At 39.8% G+C, this 27,488-nt stretch overlaps 1 protein-coding gene across 3 annotated transcripts in view; it reads right to left on the bottom strand.

The window, feature by feature from the left end:
• ptprua (protein tyrosine phosphatase receptor type Ua) overlaps positions 1–27,488 on the bottom strand; it is a 353,612-nt gene that overhangs the window by 35,558 nt on the left and 290,566 nt on the right. Inside the window, exons 18-22 of one of the 3 annotated variants that reach the window (XM_067426694.1) lie at positions 21,706–21,778; positions 21,482–21,558; positions 18,786–18,803; positions 6,717–6,770; positions 6,331–6,367 (exon numbers count right to left, since the gene is read on the bottom strand). In XM_067426694.1, coding sequence (XP_067282795.1) covers positions 6,331–6,367; positions 6,717–6,770; positions 18,786–18,803; positions 21,482–21,558; positions 21,706–21,778 — 259 coding nt within the window. The remainder of the gene's footprint in view (positions 1–6,330; positions 6,368–6,716; positions 6,771–18,785; positions 18,804–21,481; positions 21,559–21,705; positions 21,779–27,488) is intronic. The other 2 variants (XM_067426695.1, XM_067426696.1) reach the window with 2 other exon arrangements.

Here is a 27,488-nt window from a genome sequence, read left to right as displayed (position 1 = left end):
GGTCGAGCGGCCGGCTGACAGCGGTGGTTGTCACGGCAACCAGCGCGCATCAGTCAGTGCTCTAGATGCGCGTTTGAGACTATGAAACCTCAAATGGGGTGGATTCCCTTCACCAGACCGCTGGCATCTTCATGTCTGGTCCGCGGTGGGACGCGGAGGTTCTAGATGGACTACCACAAGCAGTCGTAGATACCATCTCTTCAGCTAGAGCCCCCTTTACAAGGCGCCTCTATGCTCTGAAGTGGAACCTGTTCGTTGAGTGGTGCTTTTCCCGTCGGGAAGACCCCCGAAGGTATTTGATTAGCGTTGTGCTTTCCTTCCTGCAAGATGGGCTGGGGCGAAGGCTGTCTCTCTCCGCCCTCAAAGGGTACGTTGCCGCAATAGCGGCGTACCACGACGCAGTTGAAGGTAAGTCCGTAGGAAGGCACGACCTAGTCGTCAGGTTCCTCAGAGGTGCGAGCAGACTAAATCCTCCTCGCCCAAACTCGATACCCTCTAGTGCTCAGGGCACTTCAGAGCCCTCCCTTCAAGCCTTTGGAGTCAAGTGAGCTTAATTTTGTCTATTAAGACAGTGCTCCTGACCACATTGGCTTCTATTAAGAGGGTAGGGGACCTACACGAACATTCGGTCAACAAATCGTGCCTAGAATTCGGGCCCGGTAACTCTCACATTGTCCTGAGACCCCGGCCTGGATACATGCCCAAAGTTCCTACCACTCCCTTCTGGGACCAGGTAGTGATCCAGCCCTAGCTTCGTTGTGTCCGGTCCGCGCTCTTCGCGCTTATGTTGACCGGGCTTGAAGCTTCGGACCTCAGAGCAACTCTTCGTCTGTTACGGAGGCCAGCAGAAGGGAAAGGCTGTCTTCAAGCAGAGGTTAGCCCACTGGATAGTGGATGCTATAGTCTTAGCTTACCAGTCCCAAAACGAGCCTTGCCAGTTCGGGGTAAGAGCACACTCCACAAGGAGTGTTGCTTCTTCCTGGGCGCTGGCTCAAGGCGCCTCACTGACAGACATATGTAGAGCTGCGGGCTGGGCGACACCTAACACGTTCACTAGATTTTATAGCCTCCATGTAGAGCCGGTATCTTCCCGCATCCTCGCCCCCAGTGGCCAGTAGCGCTAAGTGCTTTCATGCTTTGTGTTAAAGGTGGGGTAAGTGATATCTGGTAACCGTTGTTGATATTTCAAATCATCAAAACAAACACAACCCTACCCCCAAAAAGGGTCTCGCTAAGCTACTTTGATAGCTCCGCCCCACACATACGTAAACTCAGGCAACAACTATGGCAGAATCTGTGTGTTACGGATCGAATATTCAAAAAAGAGGAAAAGATCGGAAACAAACATACATTAGGAGTATATCTTACTTGTCGGACACATTTTGTGAGCTGACTCTTGAAATAGTGAGGAGATTTAGATGCTCCATACGGTGTGGAAATGAACAAGTCTTTATCATCGCTGAAGTGGAGGCAATACTATCGCAAATGGACAAATTCGCTAACATCACACAGGCGCTTATTCAAGCAAAAGCCAGCATATAATTACTCGTGTGTTTTGTAATGACGTGCACTGAGCCTCTCTTTTCACCATCGTAGACATGCCCTTTACCTGCTGATTGGCTGTAAGTTTATTATTGGACTCGTTTTTTTCTAAAACGGATTTAAAAATAACACTTACCCCACCTTTAAGTCAGCAAGGAAAATATAAGATATGGTAAGGGGCCTCAAAGTAAGACATAAGAGGTTATTTGTGCGGGTCCATGACACTAAAGGTTATCATGTACCTAATTCTGAGGGTCCAGGGTAGCCACGTATATGCTTAATTCTTTCCCAGCCAAACACAGAATTTTTCGTCATTTGCAAAACATTTCGGGTTTCTATTTTTTCACTGTCAGATGCTATAGGGGGTGCTATTACGCATCTTCTGAATGAGTACTTAAACTCCTGATCAAAACACACGTAAATAAGCAAGCGACTGCATATAAACAGATGCATATCCAAAATAATGTGATAATCAACATTAAACATCATAAATCAAAACTATACAATGTAACTGAATGAAATGTGGATATAATACTAAATACTATATAATGTTACAGGCCTGTGTAAGCAGTGATTTTTTTTTTGTTTAAAAGAAGAGGATCTTTCTTTTGATATATCGCATTATGAGAAAATGAAAAATATTCTATGGGCTATTACATTTTTGAGAAAATGAATCCTGGCGGTGGCTTGCAACTTTTTATTAAACGCTGGCAGGGAAAGAGTTAAGACTTTTGCCACGTAAGGAAAACTACAGAGGGAGCAGTGCTGGCCTTGTCTGTCAGAAAGAGAGCAAGAGGTGACTGAAAAGTTTAGTGTGTGGGAAGCACTCTGCAGACATTAATGATGACTGTATGACTGTCTGACTCTCTATCGCAAAGGAAATAAAACACTTATTACATTTGAAAAGGTTTGTCTCTTATTGAGTGTTAATTACAAATTTGCCACAACAATATGTATAGAAAAAAAGTAGAATTTTTGATGAAGGCACTAGCAGCAAGTGCATTATGATGACATCGACAACATCAGCAGGATTTTGGGAAGGCGTAGTGACCAGACATTTTACTCACAACCTTTGACGAAGTTTCAGGAAAACGGTCTTGGGATACAGGGTGATATGGCTGACATAGCTAATGGAAAGCAACACCCAAATGCTGAGTTTTGCTGTGCCCGTCACAATTTTCCAAAAATCTTAATTTAGATTTGTATAAAAGCTCAATGTGTCTTAAGCGCATATGCACGCAGTGTTGTTACAATGTGGACATGCAGATGACCTTCACAGCTCGACCAGCTAGTAAGATCTCAGGATATAAATACAATTTTAACTTCTGGATAGAGAACAAGCCTATCAAACACCACACATAAGTGTGTGTACACCTGCTCAAAAAAGCACAGCAAAGCTGTGTGTGTGTTTATGTTTGGAGGCAGTCTGTGTTGATCAGTGACCCAAAAGTGTTGACGAACAACATGAGAGAGCGAGAGAGCAGATTAAATGAGATGTGTGTGTAAGTGTGAGCAGTTTGTTTTAACCTGTATACCTTTAAAATTAGTTACACTGCCGGTCAAAAATTTGGAGTGAGAATTTTTTTTTTTTGCATGCACAAAGGCTCCATTAAAAACATCGCATGATCACTCATGAATCATTCTAAAATACTGATGTGGTGCTCAAGAAACGCATCTTATTATTATCAAAGTTGGAAATGTACTGCTTAATATTTTCATGGAAATTGTGATTCAAAAGGACATTTATTTAATACAATTTTTTTGTAACATTTGATATGTCGGTTCTGTCACTTTTGATCAAAGCTTTTTTTTTTTTTTATCAGAACTTTTGAATCCTTGCTGAGTAAATTTAGGATCATTTTTTTTGTCAAAAGCGTTCATGGACAAAAAAATAATAAATGTGAATCTAAAAGATTAAAAAAGATATTACACACAACTGAAACATGAATTTAGAGTTTTCTAAATTGAGCACAAAAAATCCTGTTTTCTGCTCATATTTTTTTTTTTTTTTTTACACTTTTGCATTTTTTTTTTTTTTTTTTACCTTTGCTCTTGTTTCCACAGCCTTTGATTGCTTTTCTAAAAGTGGCATTTTGAGTTTCATGTAAATCAGGGCGGGCTTTAGCATCAACTTTTGTCCACTAGTTCGAGATTGACAGCTCCTCCTCTAGCCAATCAATAGAAGAGGGGAATTGACGTCAATTCAATGTGACTCATTCTGTAGGTGAAGACAGATGACCGTACTTTAGTCTGTAATGAAGGATATCTCATAAATAATTAGCAGCTTATGTTCTAAAATGGTTATGATGCAAGAAATATTGATAGTGGGTGACAGATGATATATCTGTTTAATGGATTATGTCAGTTTTGTGGCATTTGTGCGAGTAAATAATTGACTGCGTTATTATTTGTTGTTGTTGCTAGTAAATCCAGTTAACAATTTAGCTGTGTCCCAAATGAAGCACTATGCACTTTGTACTTAAACACTTTGTACTTAATTGTGTAGTGTTAGAGCTTTATGGTTATTTTGTCTTTCAACGTCAGAATCTGGTAGTACCTCCCCCTCCACTACAGAAATAAAGTTGCGACTGCTGAGGGCAAGAAGTGTTATCATTCCACAATTTGTTTTTTTCTGTTAATTTAGTGCATCATCCGGGTATTTAAAGAGCACTTTTTCTTTTTGGAATTTTTTGGAATTCTTTTTCATGAAATGGTGGTCACCCACGGGTTTCAAGACTTCATTCTGTTCATTTAAATGTAATGGTTTTCAGAACAGAACAAGTATGAAAATGCCTAGGTCTATAAACTATACACTAATTATAGTGACATTCATAGTAAAATGCCTAAACAAAAAATATTAAAAGTTAAATTGAAAGCAGTGTGGCTCTCATTCGGAATATATGTTTCCATTTTCATGATGTAACAGTTGCTAAACTATTATTTATTAGGTAAAGACAGTGTTTGTACTTTAACTCTTAACTTGTCTTAGCTCTTTCCCCGCTAAACACAGAATTTTCCGGGTTTCCATGTTTTCATTGTCAGGCACTAGGAAGCGCTATTATAATGATTACAGATCCTCCTGATAAAAACACACGTGAGGAAGACACAGTAAAACAAGTGATCGCAAGTAAACAAATGCTTATGCAAAATGTGATCTTCAACATTTAACATCATATAAATCAAAACTATCTAATGTTACTGAATGAAATGTGGACCCAGGACAAGCTACAGGACTGTGCAAGCATTAGGGGAATGATGGACTCGATCTACTTCATCTTGTGTTTGACCAATCAGATCAGATTTCTCTGAATCTGATCTATTTCTATTCTGATCTATTTTATTCTTTCACAAAAAAAAAAAAAAATTCTCAGCTTTCTGTTCAAATTTTTTTTTATTTATTTTTTTAACAAATCTTAGCCATTTTCAAGTGTAAATGAAAAAGGAATGAATGAAGCTAGATTTTTTTTTTAAAGAAGAGCATTAGTTCTTTCTTTTGATATATTGCATGCTCAGATATATACAATATATATATATATATATATATATATATATATATATATATATATATATATATATATATATATATATATATATATATATATATATATATATATATATATATATATATATATATATATATATATATATATATAATATATTCTATGGGCTGTAACATTTTTGTGAAAATGGTTAAAAACCCTGGCGGGGCAAAAAAATGCTGGCAGGGAAAGAGTTAATACCCATGTAAAACAGCATCTTTCACATGGGCAAAAATATGTTTGGCCACACAAACGCTGCCCGCTACATCACATATTGGTGTTCTTTAGAACTGGATGATGTTGTCCACAATTTTTCTTATTTTGTTTATCCTAATCTTTTTATTTATTTATTTTTTATTTTATTTAGTACTGCTCTTCAGAAGCAACAGAAGAAACGTACGTGTTTTCCAGAAGACAAATTAAGTACAATTTACCTTGATCTTCAAATTCTACAAGTTTTAAATCCCCCGGCACTTAATGCATCAAGTTTCCTTCTGGAGCATCAGTGAATGTTTGAACCTTTTTCAATAGTTGTGTGAAAAAATGGATCTCAAAATCATAGTCACTGCTGGAAAGGGTTCAAATAAGCACACGATGCTGGAAAAAAGGACTCAAAAAACATCCGTGGATAATGACACAGTATTACGAATCAAGGGTTCATAAACTTTTAAATGGGGTCATTTGTATATATTGTTGGACTATATGTAAAACATCTTATTCAGGGGAGTAATAAATAAAATAAAAAAAACACATTTTGTATAATCCCTCTTATTTTTGGTAAATTTATTCACAATTATTCACACAAACTTTCATGTACAACTGCGCACACACACACACACACACACACACACACACACACACACAAATCTCAAGAACAATAGAAATATGATTCTTACTAATGTATTTTTTATATATTTTTTTTAAAGATTGGGGATCAAAAGAGTTGGAACTTTCATCAGAAATGAAAGTGTGATGATTCAGATTCAATTCTATACTCTTATCAAAAAAAGAAACAACCTAATCAGTCACCCTCTTAAAAGAAGAGGCCGATATAAAGAACATTTAATGAGACGGAAGAGCTGTTGTGTTTGTATGCCAAGAAAGAAATTAAAATCAAACAGCAAAAACAATATCTGCATATGAATCATTCAATCCTTTGTAGAATAATTGGGGCACACAAACACATACTCAGACTACACAATGCATATACACAAGTGATTTTAGACTAGCAAGAATATCAAATACTCACCTTGTGTTGCAATGAAATGATTTGAGCGCTGGTACCCCTGAGAGAGAGAGAGAGAGAGAGAGAGAGAGAGAGAGAGAGAGAGAGAGAGAGAGAGAGAGAGAGAGAGAGAGAGAGAGAGAGAGAGAGAGAGAGAGAGAGAGAGAGAGAGAGAGAGAGAGAGAGAGAGAGAGAGAGAGAGAGAGAGAGAGAGAGATGCATTATTATCAATCAGTGTCACAAAATGAATGTGTTATATTCTGACTTATGATCCCATTTAAGGGCGGAGTGAATAACTTCTGTGTCACTTGCATCACCAAACAAAATGGCAAAAAACAGTAACTGGTTTCCCAAACACTCCCCCTGTCTTCCACAGGTCAGACAAACAGATAAAGCTTTCCCAAACTCACGCCATTGTTGTCTCCGAACTCACGCCATTGTTGCAGTTGACTCTGCACATTAAGCTGAGATAGGAAAAAGAAATGATTAAGCTATCCCGCTAAACGCTTTCCATACCATTAGGAGCAAGCTACTCTACAGTTATTGAATATGTTAAATGTCATGTTTCTGCAATAAAATGAAACGAAGAAAAAAAATAAAATAATAATAATCAGTGTAGAGATGGATGAGAATATTTTCCAACCTCAAGGCCAAAATGTAATCTCTGATAGAAACACAAAGGCCCGGTTTCACAAACAGGGTTTAGATTAAGCCAGGATTAGGCCTTAGTTCAATTTTTCAACACATGCACCTTGAGAAAAAACAATGGCACTGACTTAAGATATGTTGCTTTCAAATATAGCAGCACTAACATATTAGTCTAGGACTAGGCTTAATCCTTGTCTGTGAAACTGGTGGTGGGGGGGGGGGGCACATAAAGCATGATGTTTTTAAGTGAGGCTGAGAATGTGACAGCAGAACATGCATCTCTGTGTATCAAAAAAAAAAAAAAAACTTGATAAAACAAGTAAATATGAACGTATAGTATCTATAGAGTCTATATTCACATAGAATTAGAGTTATCTGGGGACCTTGTGTGATCTAGAAATGACCTCCCACACATACCTGAATTTCGTGTGGCGCAGTCGCACAGGATAAGCGAAGCCTGCGATTTTACTTGAATTTACTGACTTGAAAATGTGTTGTTATAGTTGTATGATATATCATGTTTCATTTATCATGAGAGTGTAAAGGTGAGCCTCCACTGGCGCAGACCGAGGAGAGGGGAGCGACCGTATTCAGTTCATTTCTATGGAAGCTTATTTTAACTTCAAAAGTAATTAATTGAGAACACTTGCTCGGCTTTGCATCATTATGAATGCCTCTGCGGCCGTGCACATTTTACTTTCTTTTTAGATATTTAAAACCCCCGGCCGGTGATAACGGTATAACTGGTGTTGTCCCAAATTGTATTGTACATAGCAATATGATGCAGTACACAAAATACTATCAAAACACTCCATCACAAGCTCTATTCTTTGTGAAAGATGGATTAAAAAGGCTAGCAGGAAACAAAAACCTTGAAACATGATATACGAACCTGTCAGATCCTGGCCAAGTCACAGAGATGCTGATTCACACAGGACTAATATTATGGACCTCGGTGGTCGAGTATGGAAATCATTTGCAGGGGAATTTTTACTGTACAAATAGAGACATGGCTGATTTGCTGGGGATTAAGATCACAGACAACCTCCACAATTATTACAAATGAATAGAGGTCACCAGGTAATATCAATCCTGTGTGAATAGGGTTTATGTGATAATAAACTGATATTGAGCTTTAAGAATTTAATTTATTTATGTACAGAAAATCTCAGAAACGTATCTGAACACTGCATTCTAACAATATGTCAAAAAAACATTTCATTTTCCTCTGAATAGCAATTCAATGTTCGAATAATCTGGTGCCTATTTTTTTCTTTTCTTATGGGAGCCAAAAAAAAAAAAAAGAAAAGAAAAGAAAAGGCAACCCTGCAGAAAAATGTTATCAGCATTTTGTCTTGCATACCAACTTGTCAAAAATGCCTAGAGATTTTCAAATCAGTCACTTATATGGTCCCATGACAGTTAGATTATGCCACTGAAGCTAGTTGGCTGTTTTTGGAAAATAACTCTTTCCCTGCAAGTTTTTTTTTTTAAATTATTATTATTATTATTATTTGCCAGAATAACACTGATTATCTCTTCATCACGGCACCTGTGGGTGGGATATATTAGGCAGCAAGTGAGCATTTTGAACATTTTGAAAAATGTTAAAAGCAGGAAAAATGTGCTGGCATAGGTATTTTAGCGAGTTTGACAAAGGTCACATTGTGCTGGCTAGATGACCGAATCAGAGCATCTCCAAAACTGCAGCTTTTGTGGGGTGTTCCCGGTCTACAGTGGTCAGTATCTATCAAAAGTGGTCCAAGGAAGGACAGTGGTGAACCGGCGACAGGGTCGTGAGCCAAGGCTCATTGATGCACATGGGGAGTAAAGTGGGCAAAACGTTGTCTTATACATTCCGGATATTTCCGTCAATGATGAGGAAAGAGTTCATATTAATTTATTCACTTACTATTTAATATATTCATCTTCTTTTCATAAAACCTGTTCAGAAAGGTTTATAGGTCATTTTAGTGCTTGCAATGTTTTGCTGTTGTCAGAAATCAATAGATCATTTTGTTGTTGTTACGGCCTCTGCCTTGTTTGCATTGTCCTCGCTCATGACGTCATGACCCTGCAATTTTTTCACTCTTGTTTGAGTCTGATTGTAGGTCCTCCTTGCTTACCTGCAGGTCGTTGCTGATTAACTATTAAGGATGCTGGAGCATGGCAGGAGAGAGGAGATTCACCAGCAAAAAAGACTTTTTGTTTTGTATTACTTTTGTATAATAATTTTCCCTTATCTATAGGTTCCTTTAGTTTTTTCTTTATATTTGTGGTTTCAATACGTTGTTTATATTAATTATATATTTTTATTTTGATAACTGTTTTGCGATACATGTTTCCTTTTGTGTTATAGTTAGTTTTGTGATTTAAATAAATGTTTACACTTCGTAATTTGGTTTCACGTGTCCTTGTTATGTTATGTTCCCCTTTCTGTTAAAGTTAAAGTGGGGTTCGTAACAGTGTGTATCTTGAAAAATGTTTGTGCTCTTGAAAAATTCATCTGCTCACTTGCCCACACTGCACCTCAGCCCCTGTGTGTGTGTGAATGTGTGAGGTTGGTCTTTGCCTTTGGGGTTGGAAAGCTTTGCCCTTAGTCTTAAAGGTTATGCCCAGAGTGATTGTGTGAGCCTCAACACTATGGACCATGTAATTAAATAAATTGGTAGAGCTTTTGCAACAGATGGCTTTAGCTACTGCTTCAGGATATTTACACATGATATTAACAAGCAAATAATGAGGAATGTGAAAATACAAAGCTGGATGTGTCCCATCAAATCAATACAATAAATCATTTGTTATTAACTGGTGTTTGTGAAGCACAACAGCAAACGTTTAGTGGTGTATGTTTGCCGAGCAATATCACAACTTGCTCTATTAATAATGAAATTGGATGTGTTTTAGTCAAAAAGTTGTTTGTGTACTACTTTGCAATGGCTTCAAACATTGTTCATCCAATCAAAGTTGGAACATGTTTTAGTATTACTGATTTTAAGTTTTTAGTTTGTTTATTTGTTTTGTTTTTAACTCAGGTGTAATATAATATGAATATGTTTTCACACTGAAGCCATGCTTACAATTAATTATCATTACTGAATAATCTAATTTTTCCGTTTGTAGTTTCAAATACAATGAGACAATAATAAAGAGACTTTCATTTGTAAATTATTACTTTACATACAATTACCACACAATCTAAATTTGTCATTATTTTTTAAAATTATTTTTATGAAATCCATCTAAAATATATTTATCATGATCTGATACTTGTGCTAGAATATAAAATTATTAATTGATGTGACAAAGTGATTCATTTTGGCCATGAGACCATCATGAGAACATCATGTCTCTCCTGAACAGCTCTCTTTTGGATATTTCTATCACCTGAAGGGGACCAACTCTTAAACCCCCAACCAGAGATATGGAAACCGTTGATTTGCCCCCTGAGGGGAACCAACTCTTAAAACTATGTTCTCTAAACCGAGGTTGTTGAGACCATTCTGAACTCCAGTGCTCTTCACTTTATGGTACAAGCAGTGCTGGACTGACCCAGTTAACTACCCAGTTGGTTCAGGTTTCCTGCATGGTGCTATGAGGCTGAGGCCTGCAAGTTATTCAATAATTCTGGCCTGGGATTTTGCCACTGTTTTGGAGGATTTTTCTATGCCACCCTATGAGTCAGCTTCAAGTACATTCGGACTCTTAAGATGGTGTTCTTACGTCACTAAAAAGGTTAGTAGATCTGCAGGTCCTTTCTGTTGCCTCCTCCTTCCAAGAGTGCATGGTGAAAGCTTTTCCTCATCCTAGTCCAAGTTATGTACCTAAGTGCCTACTCAGGTAGCATGCTATATTGTTCTGCAGGCCTTTTGCCTTTCTCCTTTTTTACTTTTGATTTGTTACATTCACCGTTCTTCTCTTTTTGATGTGAATCTAATCAGTCTTAGCCTGACAAGCCAGACCCACATCAAGATGTTTGGTCTGGAAACTTACCATTGACAGAGTTCAATATCCGAGGGGCGGGATAAACGGTTGTCTTTCAAACTCCCCCTGCACTCGATAGGATAGTGCTACAACGAACCAGAGCAACGAAGCTTAAAACGGAGCTTGTTGATAGATTAAACATTTGCCGTATCTGGTCGGCAAAACTCAGAACACATCTTCCCTTTTTAAGAATGACTTCAGTGCCGTTCTTCGTTCTTTTCTCAGAGAAAAGCTTAACTCCAAGTCTTCCAGAGTACTGCGGTCAAAGCTGATTCGAAAGACCGCTGTTCGCCAGTTTCTGTGTTTACTAGAAGCACGCAAATGCAACTCGGCCGTCGTCATTATGTCCCTGCACACCAATTCAATACATGATGTGATTGGCCCAGCAAAAGTTGGCGATTACAGCTCAGAAGGGTATTGAGAGTTGCTAGACGACACTCGCGGGCAGATTAGATTTGCTGCTGCTAGGGTGCGTCTAGTTCCCTTTATCGAGGGAACTTCACACTGCGTCGGAACGACGAAATGGGGATGCTCCCTAAGCATCAGCGGCTCTGAAGTCTGAATAGAAACTAGACCAATCCGATTGGCGTGCGTGATGACGTCATTGTGACGGCGTACCCGGAAGTATAAAAGGGGAGCCGGCGCATAATGGCGGCAGTCTTTGCTCTTCAGCAGGCGCTCTGTGTTACATTGTCTGTCTATTTACTGTTGTTTGTCCAGTTGCGATTGAAAGAGTGTGTTTGACTAGTTTAATAAAAGTGAGAATGGAGAGAGAATTCAAGCAGTGTGTGCATCCTTGCCCTCGTTACATCTCGGGCTCGGATACACACATGCTTTGTGTGCAGTGTCTGGGTGTTCAGCACGCTCGGGCGGCTCTCGAGGGAGCCGCCTGTGAATACTGTGAGCGGCTGACACTCAGACTGCTCCGCTCTCGGCTGGCCGTGTTCGATGAGACCGGCCAGCCTCGTGAGCCCCGTGGTTCTGGACCCGCGGTCGCTGAGGCGGCTCGGCGTCGCAGATCATGGGGCTCACAGCGGGACTTGTCAGAGGGTTTCGGGACTGCCGCGGCACTTTCCCAATCCTCCTCTGACAGTTCCGACGATCTTCCTCCCCGTGTGGAAGCCCGCTTGGCGGCATCTTCCCCCGGGTTGGAGGGTCTGATGCTTGAGCTATCTGATTCTGAGGAATTAGATGTGCTCAGCATCGAGGCGGGTGACGTTAAAACACCATACACACTGCTTCATTCATAATAAGGAGTAACCCCGTGTTCTCCGTTCCCGTGCGGAAGCCCGCGATGCGGCTCTTCCCCGGGAGGGAGAACCAGATGCTTGAGCAAACTGATTCCGAGGAATTAGATGTGCTCAGCGTCGACTGAGTGAAGCAAACGAGAGCTCGCCACCTTATAATACAGGCTCGATCTTGCGTTGCCGAGGCAGCGCGTGCATTAAGGGTCTGCAACAGAAAGTGAACACACGCTATATGTGTACATGTGATACTGTTTAGCGAGGCTTGCAGTCAGCTCCTGAGGGTGCTGGCTGGTCATTGAGAAATGCTCGTAGCGTACAGAAACGTGCGTTTCGAGTGTTTCAGCCACGCGCCTGTGGTCTTTCATCTCGAGGGATGAAAGCCAAATATGTTGGGAAGATTTTTGAATCTCGCGTTGCTGAGGCAGCGGGTAGATGACGAGTAGTTGAATACATATTTAAACAGTATGGTCTGGTGATTAGGGCTGCATTTAATTCTGAGAAAGAATTTAAATTAAACATTATCTGACTTTGAGGAGTTAGATATGTCTATTCAGCCTATCATTCAGCATGTTCACGTGATGGGTGATTATGGTGGCATTTATTTCTGAGGAAATAAATGGGATTTATCTAACTTTGAGGAGTTGGATTATCAGCCTATCATCCCAGGTGTGTTCACTATTTGGGTGTTTTGATGGCATTTAATTCTGTGCAATTAAATGAGATTTATCTGACTTTGAGGGGTTAGGTATTTCAACCTATCATCCAAATTGTGTTCGCTGGTATATTTATTGCTCCCGGGGAGCGATCGAGGTCGCCTCCTCTGTGGAGTCTTCTGGAAGTCGATGCTGCGATCCGCCGTCTACGACGCTCGGGCCACATTGGCTTCCAGCGAACGCATGCTGCTCTAGCCGCCTCTTGAAAGACTGCAGCTGGGCAGCAAACGCGTTCGCACACCGAAAATCCTCCCCGACTAAGCCCTGCCGGGTGGCCGCTTCAGGGGGTCGGGCAGGAGGCTCGGTGGGTACCAGAGACCAGCCTTGAGAGGCTGGTTCCCCTAGTAGGATATATCAGCGCATAGTCATTATGCTCCTAATATATCTGCTTGGGCCCTATGTACCATGGGCAAAGGGCGCAGACTGCAGTTCAGTGTTCCAATACCGAAGTCATCGGTGTGGTCTGAATGGTGGTATGCCCAGCCCAGTGGCCTGCTGGCCAGCCCCCTCTCCAGAGGAGCGATCGAGGGCGCCTCCTCTGTGGAGTGTTCTGGAAGTCGATGCTGCGATCCGCCGTCTATGACGCTCGGGCCACATTGACTTCCTGCGAACGCATGCTACTCTAGCCGCCTCTAGGGAGACTTCGGCTGGGCAGCGAACGCGTTCGCACACCGAAAATCCTCCCCGACTAAGCCCTGCCGGGTGGCCGCTTCAGGGGGTCGGGCAGGAGGTTCGGTGGGTACCAGGGACCAGCCTAGAGAGGCTGGTTCCCCTAGTAGAATATCTCGGCGCATGGTTATGCTCCCGAATATATCTGCTGGGGGCCTGTGTACCTTGGGCAAAGGGTAGAGACTGCAGTTCAGCGTTCCACCACCGGGGTTCATCGGTGTGGCCTGAATAGTGGTGTGCCCAGCCCAGTGGCAGGTTAGGGAACAGGAGGTGTGCTCCCTGATGGTAAAGGAGGCTATATAGTGTATCCCTCCGCCAGACAGGGAGTCCTGCTTTACGGTCACTACTTCATGGTTCCCAAAGAGGATGGAAGGGTGCGTCGGAGGTACTTGAACCGTTCTCTGAGGAGATTCAGGTTCAAGATGCTCACTATCCCATCGTGAGTCAGATCCAGTTCGAGGAACTGGTTCGTCACGATGTATCTAAAGACGCATATTTCATATCTCCATCCTTCCTGCCCACAGGAGGCCTGAGGTTCGCTTTCGGGGGCGAGGCGTACCAATATCGGGTTCTTCCCTTCGGCCTCACTGTTAAGCACTTTCAGAGAGTGCTGGGGCACATGGCAGCAGCGTCCAACGTGATACCGTTCGGCCTGCTACACATGAGACCCCTCCAGTGGTGGCTGAAAACCAAGGGGAATTCCCCCAGAGGGAATTCGTTCCGTATGATCAGGGTAACGCGCAGATGCCTTCGTTCCCCAGTCATATGGAGGAAACCTTGGTTTCTGCCCAGGGGCCAGTGTTTGGAGCGTCCTGTTGCCGGGAATCCGTTTCAACAGACGCCTCCCTCACTGGTTGAGGCGCGGTCATGGACGGCCGCTTGCGAGGGGCCCGTGGGAGGGCCGTCATTCCTCCTGGCACATAAACTGCCTGGAGATGATGGCTGTCTACAAAGCTCTAGGAGCTTTTTCCCGGACCTCCGCGGCCAACATGTCCTGGTACGGACAGACAATACGGCTGTCGTAGCGTACCTCAATCACCAGGGAGAGTTGAGATCGCGCCCTCTGTGCAGATTGGCGCATCTAATTCTCCTGTGGTCCCAAGGGAAACTGTTGTCCATTAGGGCAATGTATGTCCCGGGGTCCAAAATCAGGGAGCAGACATCCTGTCAAGGCAGGGGCTGAGGCCCGGGGAGTGGCGGCTCCACCCCGAGGTGGTGGAGGCCATGTGCGAGAGGTTCGGCCCAGTGGAAGTGGACCTGTTTGCGTCTCGAGAGACGTCCCACTGTCCACTGTGGTTTTCCCTCACGCATCCAGCCCCGCTGGGGTTGGATGCCATGGTGCAGACGTGGCCGAGGCTGCGTCTGTACGCATTTCCCCCGATCGCTCTGCTCCCGGGAGTCCTGGAGAGGGTTCGTCAACAGGGGGTCAGCCTACTTCTAGTGGCGCCCCGTTGGCCGACCCGAGTTTAGTTCTCAGATATCATAGCTCTGCTGGCAGGTCAACCATGGTAGATTCCTCTGAGGAGGGATCTCCTGTCTCAGGCGGCGGGCACGATATTTCACCCCCGACCGGAGATTTGGAACCTTTGGGTCTGGCCCCTGATGGGGCCAGGTACCTAGAGGCTGGCCTGTCGGCAGGGGTGGTAGAGACCTTACTCAGCTCCAGGGCTCCATCTACCAGGAGACTGTACAGCCTCAAGTGGAATGTCTTTTCCACTTGGTGCGGGGAACATGAGGTGGACCCAGTTAACTGCCCGGTGGCTTCAGTGCTGGAGTTCCTCCAAGATCGTTTCTCTGCGGGTCTGACCCCGTCCACACTCAAGGTGTACGTGGCTGCCATTGCGGCTTTCCACACACCTCTGGGTGATGGGCCTTTGGGTAGGCACCAGCTGGTTGTACAGTTCCTCCGTGGGGCTCGGAGGATGAGGCCTGTGGCTCAGTCCAGAGTTCCTACATGGGACTTGGCAGTGGTTCTCGGAGGTTTGGCTGAGGCCCCCTTCGAGCCATTGGAGCTGGCGGAACCAAAACACCTGACCTTTAAAGTAGCTTTTCTCCTCGCTATTACCTCTCTTAGGAGAGTGGGAGATCTCCAGGCCTTGGCGGTAACGCCAACTTGCCTGGAGTTTGCCCCGGGTGGAGTAAAGGCTATTTTACATCCTAGGCCGGGTTACGTACCTAAGGTCCCATCAAGGGTGGTCAGGTCACTGGTTCTACAGGCATTTCATCCTCCGCCTCATGTGACGGCGGAAGAAGGGAGACTTCACCTACTCTGCCCGGTTCGGGCACTTAGAGTTTATTTGGAGAAGTCTGCACAATGGAGGAGATCTCAGCAGCTGTTAGTGTGCTTCGGTTCACCTAAGAAAGGGTTGCCTGCTTCTACTCAGACAATCAGTAATTGGATTGTCCAGGCAATAACCATGGCCTATCGGGTGCGCAGTTTGCCTTCACCCTTGGCCGTGAGGGCTCATTCCACCAGAGGCATGGCCTCTTCAGTGGCCCTCCTTTCTGGGGTCCCCTTGCAGGATATCTGTGAGGCGGCTGGGTGGGCCACCCCGCACACTTTTATCAGATTTTACAGCCTAGATCTCCCTGCGACGTGGCGCTAGGGTGCTCCAGTCCTAGTTGTGCCCGGTCTCCGGCTTCACACTAGGGCAGGCGCTACCCTCGGTGTGGCCTAGTGGGTACTCATCCCCATTTCGTCGTTCCGACGCAGTGTGAAGTTCCCTCGATAAAGGGAACGGCTCGGGTTATGTATATAACCCTTGTTCCCTGAGAGGGAACGAGCACTGCGTCGCGCCGCCACACCTCGGCACGCCTGGAGCGCATGCTTCAGAGCAAAAAACTGCCGCCATTATGCGCCGGCTCCCCTTTTATACTTCCGGGTACACCGTCACAATGACGTCATCACGCACGCCAATCGGATTGGTCTAGTTTCTATTCAGACTTCAGAGCCGCTGATGCTTAGGGAGCATCCCCATTTCGTCGTTCCGACGCAGTGCTCGTTCCCTCTCAGGGAACAAGGGTTATATACATAACCCAAGCCGATTTCTAGGCTAAATCAATCTAATACTTTGGTTCAACCACATGGAGTGGCATTTAAGCAAATAATAAGCAAGTGGATCAAAGAGGCTGTTTCTGTGACTCATGGTCTTTCTTCAGCCTCTGGTCATTAGAGCCCACTCTACAAGGATTATGGCTGCCTCTAAGGCATTGTTCCCTTCAGGAGGTTTGTGATGCAGAAGGCTGGGCCTCACTACAGATTTTATAGCCTGGATATAGATCCTGAAGTCCACTTCAGGATATAAGGAGCTTGTGACCAAAGTTTGTGCTCATTATGATTCACACATAGTCAAGCATCCGTTCAGCATGGCGTAGTAGGTATAAACGTTCACATAGCATTAATATTCTGATGCAGCATTTACTTCCCTTAAAATGGAACGTCGTGGTTACACATGTAACCCTAGTTCCCAAAGAGATGAACAATATGCTGTGTTGTTTTGCTATACTTTTTGCTTCAGACACGGAAACTTAGAAATGATACCCATGGTGTCAACATTCTGATACAGTGTTTCATTCCCATTCTCTGGGAACCGGGTTATAGTCGTAACGTTGTAAGAAGTTTTACAATGGACACGTATTTGATAGAAACCAAAAAGCTTGCACATTAGTGTTTACACTTTAACTGAACACTTAAAATGCTCTGACACTACAACATACTAAAGAGACCAATGGTCAGATTGAAACAATCATTTGGTTCAATGCAGAACATTTGACAGATTAAGTTCAACCCCAAGAAAGAAAGAAAATGAATGGCAGTAAAAGGTGTAGAAAATATCAAGGATAAAAGAAAAGGAAAAAAAATAAAAAAAAACAGAGAAAACGCTAAACTCTTAAAAAATAAAAACATATATATAAAGAAAACATTTAGAGAAATGTCAGACCTACTAGCTGTATTACATTTACAGCCTTTAGATAAAGCCAGAATGCTGAATATTAAAAATTAAATTAAAATTAAAAAAATAAACAAACAAACAAACAAATAAACAAATAAATAAATAAATAATCATCATCATATTTTATTTGTTTATTTGTTTATTTGTTTATTTATTTATATTATATAATTTTTTATTTAATTGATTTCCCTTTACTTTTTGTTTGCCCAGACAAACAAATAAAAATCATATAAAGAAACTGAATCTCAGGATAACAAAGCAAGTTTCTAATCAGTTATCTGTCCTGAAACAAAATGTTTGTATGTATGTATGTATGTATGTATGTATGTATGTATGTATGTATGTATGTATGTATGTATGTATGTATGTATGTATGTATGTATGTATGTATGTATGTATTTTAATTAAACCACACTGTTCTTAGATTTTAATCCCTAGTTTTTCCTTTATGAGGCTTCATTAGGGGTAATTGTAAAAAAAATCCATCTTAATGACATAACAAATACAGTGTATAATCACATACAATCTGAAATGTATAAATACATTGTTTTATCTGCTACAGATGAGATGTTTATGTCTTCAAAATATACAGTATGAAAACACAATACAATATTAATGCATATTATGCATTATTATGTTTTCATAATGCATATTATGAAAACACATTTTAGTTGTATTTTCTTTTTAAAATTTCCTCTTTAACAACATTTTTAAGGCTTGCCAATTCGTCATGGCTTTTAATATTTTTTTATTTTTATTTTTTTCAATGCACTTTATATGTACATTCTTGTAAAGTACTTTGATATCTAACTTAAAGATGCTATATAAAATACCGTTTATTAGTATTAGTCCAAGACAAGGTTTATTCTAGATATCTGAATCCATGAGAGTGATTTTAAAGACCCCATGAAATATAAAGTGTTTTATTTTAAATTGTTGTTAGGTTTGGGATCATATGTATATGTAATGAAAAGTAATGGCTATTGATATGTCCTGCTGCAACTTTTTGTTTCAATCAGAAATGTCAATACAGAAACAAACAAAAAAAACTATTTGTCAAACCATTTCAAGGGGTGTTTAAAGTGTAAGCTTGTAAAGCAGTGCATTACAAGGGGTGATGCAATGGGATCAAATAAAGCTACAATAAACTCAAGTAATAGACAGAAAAGGGCTTGGAAAGAAAACGTCTGAGCACAGAGCAATGATAGTCAAATAAATGAGTCATGGACAGATGATAGGAAGACAGGAAAAAGACAAGTACTTACTTCCCTGTTTATCCGAATCTAAGAGATCCCAGACACAGAGAAAGAGAGATGGGTGAAAGAAGAGAGAAAGAGAAACAGGCTAATTAAGATGATTAGAGAAAAGAGGAAAGAATAAAGACTCCATATACTGACCACCTGCAGTGAGGAAATCACTTGAAGCTAACCGCAAATTACAGTTCAGATAAATAGCCAAGTATTGTCCCAGAAAAAAAAACTCTTTAAGTAGACTCTTGTTCATCTCTTTAATGTTTATAAATGAAGCTGTTTTAGCCACACAGGTGTAAAAAGTTATTTTGTCATTTACTACATCATATATGTTCACACTGCCAGTCCAAATCTGATTATTTGTGTATGCGTTTGGAATCTGATCTAAAATGATTGACACACTGTTCATCGCAACAGTTCAGATCCGATGTGTGTCCATGCAGCTCTTTTTCGTTTTCTGGAATATCTGAATGGGTTTCTATGGCAACAGTGTTGCGTTGATAGGCATAAACCAAAAACAGCACCAACAACCGCAACATAGAGGGATTTGCAAATCAGACTTTTTCTAATTTACAACATGACATTGTGCAGCCGCCGTGCGCTAGACTACTGCGTCTTCTGAGGCAGCGGCAGAACCCTAGCAGGCTGGTACGTATTACATGACGTGAGAAAAATCACGCTCAGAATTTGATCAGAGCTGACAGACGGAAACAGATTTCCAGAAATTCTAAATTTGAATAGGATTTCAAACCACAAATGAATGTAGCTTAAAATGGATTTGTAAAAATCAAGTGTATAGTGTCAGAACTGGCAGACAGTTAGTCAAGCTCACATCAGCTGATCACATCTACCTATAGGAATTTGTGTATACATACATAGGGCATATATATATATATATATATATATATATATATATATATATATATATATATATATATATATATATATATATATATATATATATATATATGCCCTATGTTTACCCTAAGGGGGGTTATAACTGCTCTCCCTGCTCTTATCCATGGTAGGCTACATTGATGCGCAGGGAATTCTTGCCCAGAACAGAACCATATCGCCAATCCGAGCTATATGTTAATAGTCAATCAATCATCTTTGACGATAGTGGTCCTGACAGAATTTCATGTGATTTTTTGCAGTTTGCACTTGCTAAATCTGATCATATTTCAATCTGGACTGACAGCTTGAACGTAGCCTTTGAAATATACAATTTTAAATCAGGGACTCACCGCCCAAAACTATTATCCATGCTTCTAAACTTTTAGAAGCATAGGAGTGTAAATATTTCATGAGTTAAGGTGGCTTTCATAAAAATATTCCACATTTAAGACATCTGCTATGCAGTGTCACATCATTCTATATATATATATAAATAAAGGATGACACATATATGACATTAGAGATAATTAGGGCTGTGCGATATTGAAGAAAAATGCCAAATGCGATTTCTTCTTAAATAATGCGATAAGACGCAGAAGAAGACACAACGGAAGAGTGTGTGTGTGTGTGTGTGTGTGTGTGTGTGTGTGTGTGTGTGTGTGTCAGACAGCAGACAGCGCAATACTGCAAGTTGTTTTAATAACTCTTTTTAACATCAAGCAAGTACAATGAGTAACAGTCATGTGCCCTGTCTATTCTCTGCTCTGTGTCGACCTAAAACGTACTCTTTTCACAATGTTGAAGTAACCTATGAAAATCAATCAGATATTGCATGCCATTGCGATATGCATATTGCGATATGTACATTTGCAATATTTTGATAATTTTCATATATTGCATAGCCCTAGAGAAAATCAATTTAAAAAAAGTCTTGTCTTCTATATGTCAATCCACTATTTTTGGTGGTAATAGAGAAGATTTTACTTTTTGATTATTGAGTGTAAATCACTATTGAGGAGTAGAGAAAATCAAAATATCGTGGTCTTATAAAAGTGGAGTCACAAGGCTGTAGTATACGACTCTCTATAATCAGGCCGATCTCCCAAAACCTGACTCAAGTACAAGAAGTCAACCAGAAAGAGAAATTCAGGTCTGTTCATTTTGCAAGTCCTGATCATAACAAAAATGGCTTCAGCCTTGTATAGAAATAAATGCAATTCAAAACATAACAAAAACGCACAGCCTTAAAAAACAAACAAATAAAAAAAAAACACTGACTGAACACCTAAAAGTTAGTCCTGGTATCTTTGCTCAATTCCACTGGATAGCCTTTCTCCTAAACTAAGACCAAAAAATGTATTTACTGAGATTTCAACACCGATAGTTATAAAATGTATGCTTGTTATGTGCTACAGGAACATGTGTTTGAAAGTCTTTATCTATCAAATTGTTAAGATTAAGAGCAAGTGTCTGCTTGACTGGAAAGTGTCATATGTTGAAGATTTGTGCAAACAAAACAAAATAAAAGACACATCTGTTAGTACAATCTGATGTTTGACAGGTTGGCAAAACGATGCAGTCATATGGGATCGTAACCAATAGCTAAAATACTGAAATAAAAGAGCAAGTGTCAAAGAAAATTTGTCAATGTGCAAAGCTCTCAGCGAGAAAAAGCTTTCAGCAAGAAAACAAATTACAATATAAACGTGTTATATGTAGCCTTTTTTTAATGAAAACAGGAGTGAGATAAATGCATGTATAGAAATGGAGGTGTGGACAAAAGCGCAAAAAGAAAAACAGGAACATGTACTTACATCAATGTAGTTTGCATTGACATAGTCCGAGTTAGGATCAGCCAGGAGGGAATGCATTTTGACACGGTGGCGGTCTTCTGTTTGGGATAAAGTTATTAGAACAATGCTCAGTAATACTACCACTACTACTAAAAATAATAATAATCATGTGCTAACAGCAAACTATACCGCATATCCTATAACTATAACATCAAACTATAATCATTACAGTGAATAACACTTACGACCCAAAAGAGTGTCTTGTCGGCCCTTGGTTTTGTCCTTCTTTTCGTTTATATCCCAGCCATCAAAAAAACTCTACAGACACAAACAGAGATATACAAATTATTTTTGTTTGTTTGACATCACATCGACTGCCATTTTTATTTTATTTTTTTAAATCAGCAATTAAGAATCAAACTAATCAAAATATATCAAAATTAAAGACTAAAAATCAAAAATTTAATTATAATGTTACAACAGATTTATTTTTCAAATAACCAAGATTGCTCTTCTGATATACTTTATATTTTTGGAATTATTCTTATTCTTTGTATTTCTCAAAGAATCCTGAAAAAATAATCATGGTTTCCACACACACACACACACACACACACACACACACACACACACACACACACACACACACACACACACACACACACACACACACACACACACACACACACACACACACACACACACACACACACACACACACACACACACACACACACACACACACACTTCCTTCTCAAAAAAATACCATATGATAAAAGTTAATGTAATGATAAAAATTAAACTTTCGTATATTTTAGAAGTATTTCAGGTGTTTTATTGTTTTTATACTGATGATTTTGGCATACAGCTTATGAAAACCCGAATTCCTCGAAATTCTCAAAAAATTAGCATATCATGAAAAGTTTCTCTAAACGAGCTATCAACCAAATCATCTGAATCAACTAATTGACTCTAAACACCTTCAAAAGATTCCTGAGGCTTTTAAAAACTCCCAGCCTGGTTCAAACCCCAATCATGGGTAAGACTGCCGACCCGACTGCTGTCCAGAAGGCCATCATTGACACCCTTAAGCGAGAGGGTAAGACACAGAAAGAAATTTCTGAACGAATAGGCTGTTCCCAGAGTGCTGTATCAAGGCACCTCAGTGGGAAGTCTGTGGGATGGAAAAAGTGTGGCAAAAAACGCAGCACAACGAGAAGAGGTCACCTGACCCTGAGGAAGATTGTGGAGAAGGACCGATTCCAGACCTCGGGGGACCTGCGGAAGCAGTGGACTGAGTCTGGAGTAGAAACATCCAGAGCCACCGTGCACAGGCGTGTGCAGGAAATGGGCTACAGGTGCCGCATTCCCCAGGTCAAGCCACTTTTGGGCTACAGAGAAGCAGCACTGGACTGTTGCTCAGTGGTCCAAAGTACTTTTTTCGCATGAAAGCAAATTTTGCATGTCAATCAGAAATCAAGGTGCCAGAGTCTGGAGGAAGACTGGGGAGAAGGAAATGCAAGTCCAGTGTGAAGTACCCACAGTCAGTGATGGTCTGGTGTCAGCTGCTGGTGTTGGTCCACTGTGTTTTATCAAGGGCAGGGTCAATGCAGCTGGCTATCAGGAGATTTTGGAGCACTTCATGCTTCCATCTGCTGAAAATCTTTGTGGAGATGAAGATTTTGTTTTTCAGCATGACCTGGCACCTGCTCACAGTGCCAAAACCACTGGTAAATCGTTTACTGACCATGGTATCACTGTGCTCAATTGGCCTGCCAGCTCTCCTGACCTGATCCTCATAGAGAAGCTGTGGGATATTGTAAAGAGAAAGTTGAGAGACGCACACTCTGGATGAGCTTAAGGCCGCTATCGAAGCATCCTGGGCCTCCATAACACCTCAGCAGTGCCACAGGCTGATTTGCCACATGCCACGCCGCATTGAAGCAGTCATTTCTGCAAAAGGATTCCCGACCAAGTATTGAGTGCATAACTGAACATAATTATTTGAAGGTTGACTTTGTTTTGTATTAAAAACAATTTTCTTTTATTGGTCGGATGAAATATACTAATTATTTTGGATTTTTGGGGGTTTCATGAGCTGTATGCCAAAATCATCGACAATAAAAGACCTGAAATATTTCAGTTGGTGTGCAATGAATCTAAAATATATGAAAGTTTATTTTTTTGTCATTGCATTATTGAAAATAATGAACTTTTATCAAATATGCTATTTTTTTAGAAGGACCTGTAGGATATCTATAGGAAATATCTATCCAATATCTATAGGAAAAATATAAATATTCAACTTTTTTTTTCTTTTTCCATGATGCCACAATTGTTTGATTAACATTAATGAAACACACAGCCTATCCTACCATATCACACGGATCTAATAAAGTGTTACACATTAGACATTTTTCCTCAAAAGTTAACCAAATGTTCACATAAGAGAGATAATGTGACTACTCGCCAAGACAAAATATTGTAATTATGTGTATTATCGGGCTCACGTGTTGTCTGAGGCGTCTTTGTGCGCATGTCTCAGATCTATCAGTCAGAGTTAATAAGACATCAGCAGAGTTTGAAAATCACATTTCATTGGTTCAGACACATGCCATCAATAATTCGCTATGAATATTCATAAAGTTGGAATGTGATACAAAAAAATTAAATAAAATATATATACCAAACTTGTGAAACAAGAAACAAGCAGAGGAGAAAAACAGCATTTTTCATGGATGAGGGGAATAGTACTCCCATTACTCTCAGAAAATGTACAAATAAAGACACTTTTAGATTTTTAATTGCTATTTGGAGCATTGTGATCACTAGACGAGGGATTAATGAACTTATTTTTGTGAAAACCTCAAATAGCAAGATTTATTTTCTAAGAGTACAATGACCCGAAAAAACATTCTTCTAACTATTGCTGCCGATGACTTCAACCCCATCGAGCATATTTTGGACGAGTTGGAAGATAAACTGGACAGATCTATTGTACATTCAAAAGAAAGCTTTTGGGTTCAGTTGCAGAAGGCATGGGATAACATTAGTGTTGAAGTACTCAGAGGAAATACACTGACACTATGCCAGAGAGATGTGCTGCTGTAATTGCTGCAAAAGGTGGACATACCAAATATTAATGTTAAAAGTGGATAAAAACTGTACTCACTTCATATGATATTTGATACTCAGAGCAACCATCTGCATGGTTCATGAACATTATGAAATTAAATCATGTTTTGGGGAGGCAAAAAAGGTCTATTTTTTTAGATGTCAGGTGTGCCATATAAATTTGGCCACCACTGTATATACAGTAGCCTGACATGGTCATATTCAATTCTATACAGAATATGAGTCTGAAACTGCTCCATTGGGCTGTGATTATCGGGTGTTAACCAGGAAAGACCTCAATTAGATAGACCTACAACCAATCAGAGCAACGAAGCGACACATTATGTTAAATGTCAACAGAGCTCAACTGCACTGTGTTGCCAAGTCCAGGTTTTTTTTCCCCTCAGGTTGTTTTCCATGTTGAAGCGACTATTATGTGATATATAGACCCATGAATGCGAATTTTAGCAGGCAACCTTGCCAAAATAACACACATTGTAATCCCCAAACAACATTTTTTTTCGGAGAACCCCCCCGAGAAGCTATTGTTTAGGGCTAGTAGTTGGCGTGTTTTGCTGTAAAACCTTGGCAACCCTGTCTGCACGCGCGCTGGAATAAATGATCTATGCCGGTGTTGTTGTAAAAAAAAGAAAAAAAAAGAAGGATAAACAGATCACTTATCAACATGATCCATCATTTCAGAGAGAAATAGTGTAGGTGAATGCATATACGAACAAGTTCTTCGTTTAGGATTTGAACAAATATAATCCAAGCCCCTTTGATGACGTGCATGATTATGTTCCTGTTTATCATCTGTCCGTCATCGTCTAAAGCCCGCCCTGATGATTTCATTGGTCCGAACAGTTTCTGTTCGGGCATAATCACCCCTCTATGAATCGAGTCCAGACCGAATCGCCCAAGCTCAAATGTTGTGGGCGGGGCTGAGTTCGGCTGGCATCCAGGCTATATATATATATATATATATATATATATATATATATATATATATATATATATATATATATATATATATATATATATATATATATATATATATATATATATATATATATACAGTATATATAAATCACTAAAATAGTGCAATAAACATAAATACACATAACTGATAAGAAAACAAAAAAAAAACAAAACAACATCTAAGAAACAGTTATTTCCTTAAAAATCATTAAATGTGAGCGCCCAAAAAGATGTTTTAAAGATTTATTTATTTATTTATTTATTTATTTATTTATTTATTTATTTATTTATTTATTTATTTGTTTGTTTGTTTGTTTGTTTGTTTGTTTGTTTGTTTGTTTGTTTATTTGTTTATTTGTTTATTTATTTATTGTTTGTTTGTTTGTTTGTTTGTTTATGCAAATTATAAAATTACTTATTCTTGTTCTTCCAAAAAATGTAAATGTACATGAAATGTTTAATTTTTTTTTTTTTTTTCCTGTACAGAAGAGGGGAATTAACGTTAACTAATGAACAGGTTTTTATCGTAATTAGTTTTTACAGTCTTTAAATGGATACATATATTAGCATTCATGGCAGCATGTATTTTATATAATTTGATGATTAAACTATAAAGAAAAGCTTTATAACTGCATCATATACAACCTAGCTCTCCCTAGCACTAGCACACTCCAAGCTGGGCAAATTGCACTAAATTCCAGGCTATGTTTGTAGCATTGCCTCATTTGCATAATTCCTTTAGTGAAGCTGGTAGAACAACACAGACAACACATGCAAATGAATGAAGCTATCAGTGTGCAAATCATTCTTAATGAATGCTTTCTTCTTCATCCTTTGGGGTCTTGATTTAATATTGTACAGCACACATCTAACAGCATCCATTGTGAGATGGGCACCAGATATAGATTTGCATCCCTTTCACATTTGCAGGTACTGTTTAGTCATTTATTTAGAATTTGATAAAACATTTATCTTTCTTTGGTGTAAGAAAAGCATTGTACTTTCTCAGTACCAAACTGAAAAGCAAGTACCTTCTGTTTGTGCATGTACAGCGAAAGCTGTGAGGTCTGCCAACATATTCCAACTGTCTAAGTGTTTTCTAATGCCGCACAGTTTTTGAGCTAATGCGTGACAGATGTTTAGCACACATTCCACCCGAAAGCAGGTGAAGCGTAGCACCTGGCAATTACATCTAAATGACTGTAATTTAAAAAAGGACCCCACAAAATAAGTGCAAGTCACGTTTTCCCACTCGTCCATTAAGTCCCCTTCGCACTCGCATTTTATCAAGTCAGATGCAGTTTACGAAGCAGATGCATAATCAGGAGGCTGATGTTAATTTCTCGTTGGGCACAGCACTTTTTTCAGGAGTATGTAAGAGCTTTCCTTTGTTCTAAAACAACAATTGAAGATGGGGGGCAGAAGTAAGATAAAATGTGATCATAAATATGTTATTGTTTAAATTGTAAAAAAATTAAAAATAAAACTGTGTTAAAAAAAAGAAAATAAATCTGCTTAAATTAAGGTAAATAAGGAAGCTATGGTTGCAAACACTACAGAAAAGGTAGCAACATACAGATCATTTTCAAAACTTAACATTTACAGTGAAAAACGTATATTCATTAACCAAATATTAATATAGTCTTTTAGATAAGTCTGTAAAGATATAGAATATACTGACAACCACCTTAAAATCAAACCTATGATGAATCAATGCTCATCACAAGTAACTTAAGATGAGGTGTTAAAGGAGGTGTTCACCCAAAAATAAATATGTTGTTTAATTAACACTTTCAAGGCCCAGAAAGGTAGCAAAAACATTGTAAAAATCGTCCATGTGACTCAGGTGGTTCAACTTTAATTTAATAAAGAGATTAGAATTTAGAGATTATAATTTTTTATGTGCAAAAAACAAACAAAAAGGACTTCAACAATT

This window comes from Pseudorasbora parva, chromosome 19, assembly GCF_024679245.1.
Source record: "Pseudorasbora parva isolate DD20220531a chromosome 19, ASM2467924v1, whole genome shotgun sequence".
NCBI classification, from domain to species: Eukaryota; Metazoa; Chordata; class Actinopteri; order Cypriniformes; family Gobionidae; genus Pseudorasbora; species Pseudorasbora parva.
The sequence above is the reverse complement of the archived record's forward strand: the minus strand, read 5'-3'. Positions and strand labels throughout refer to the sequence as shown.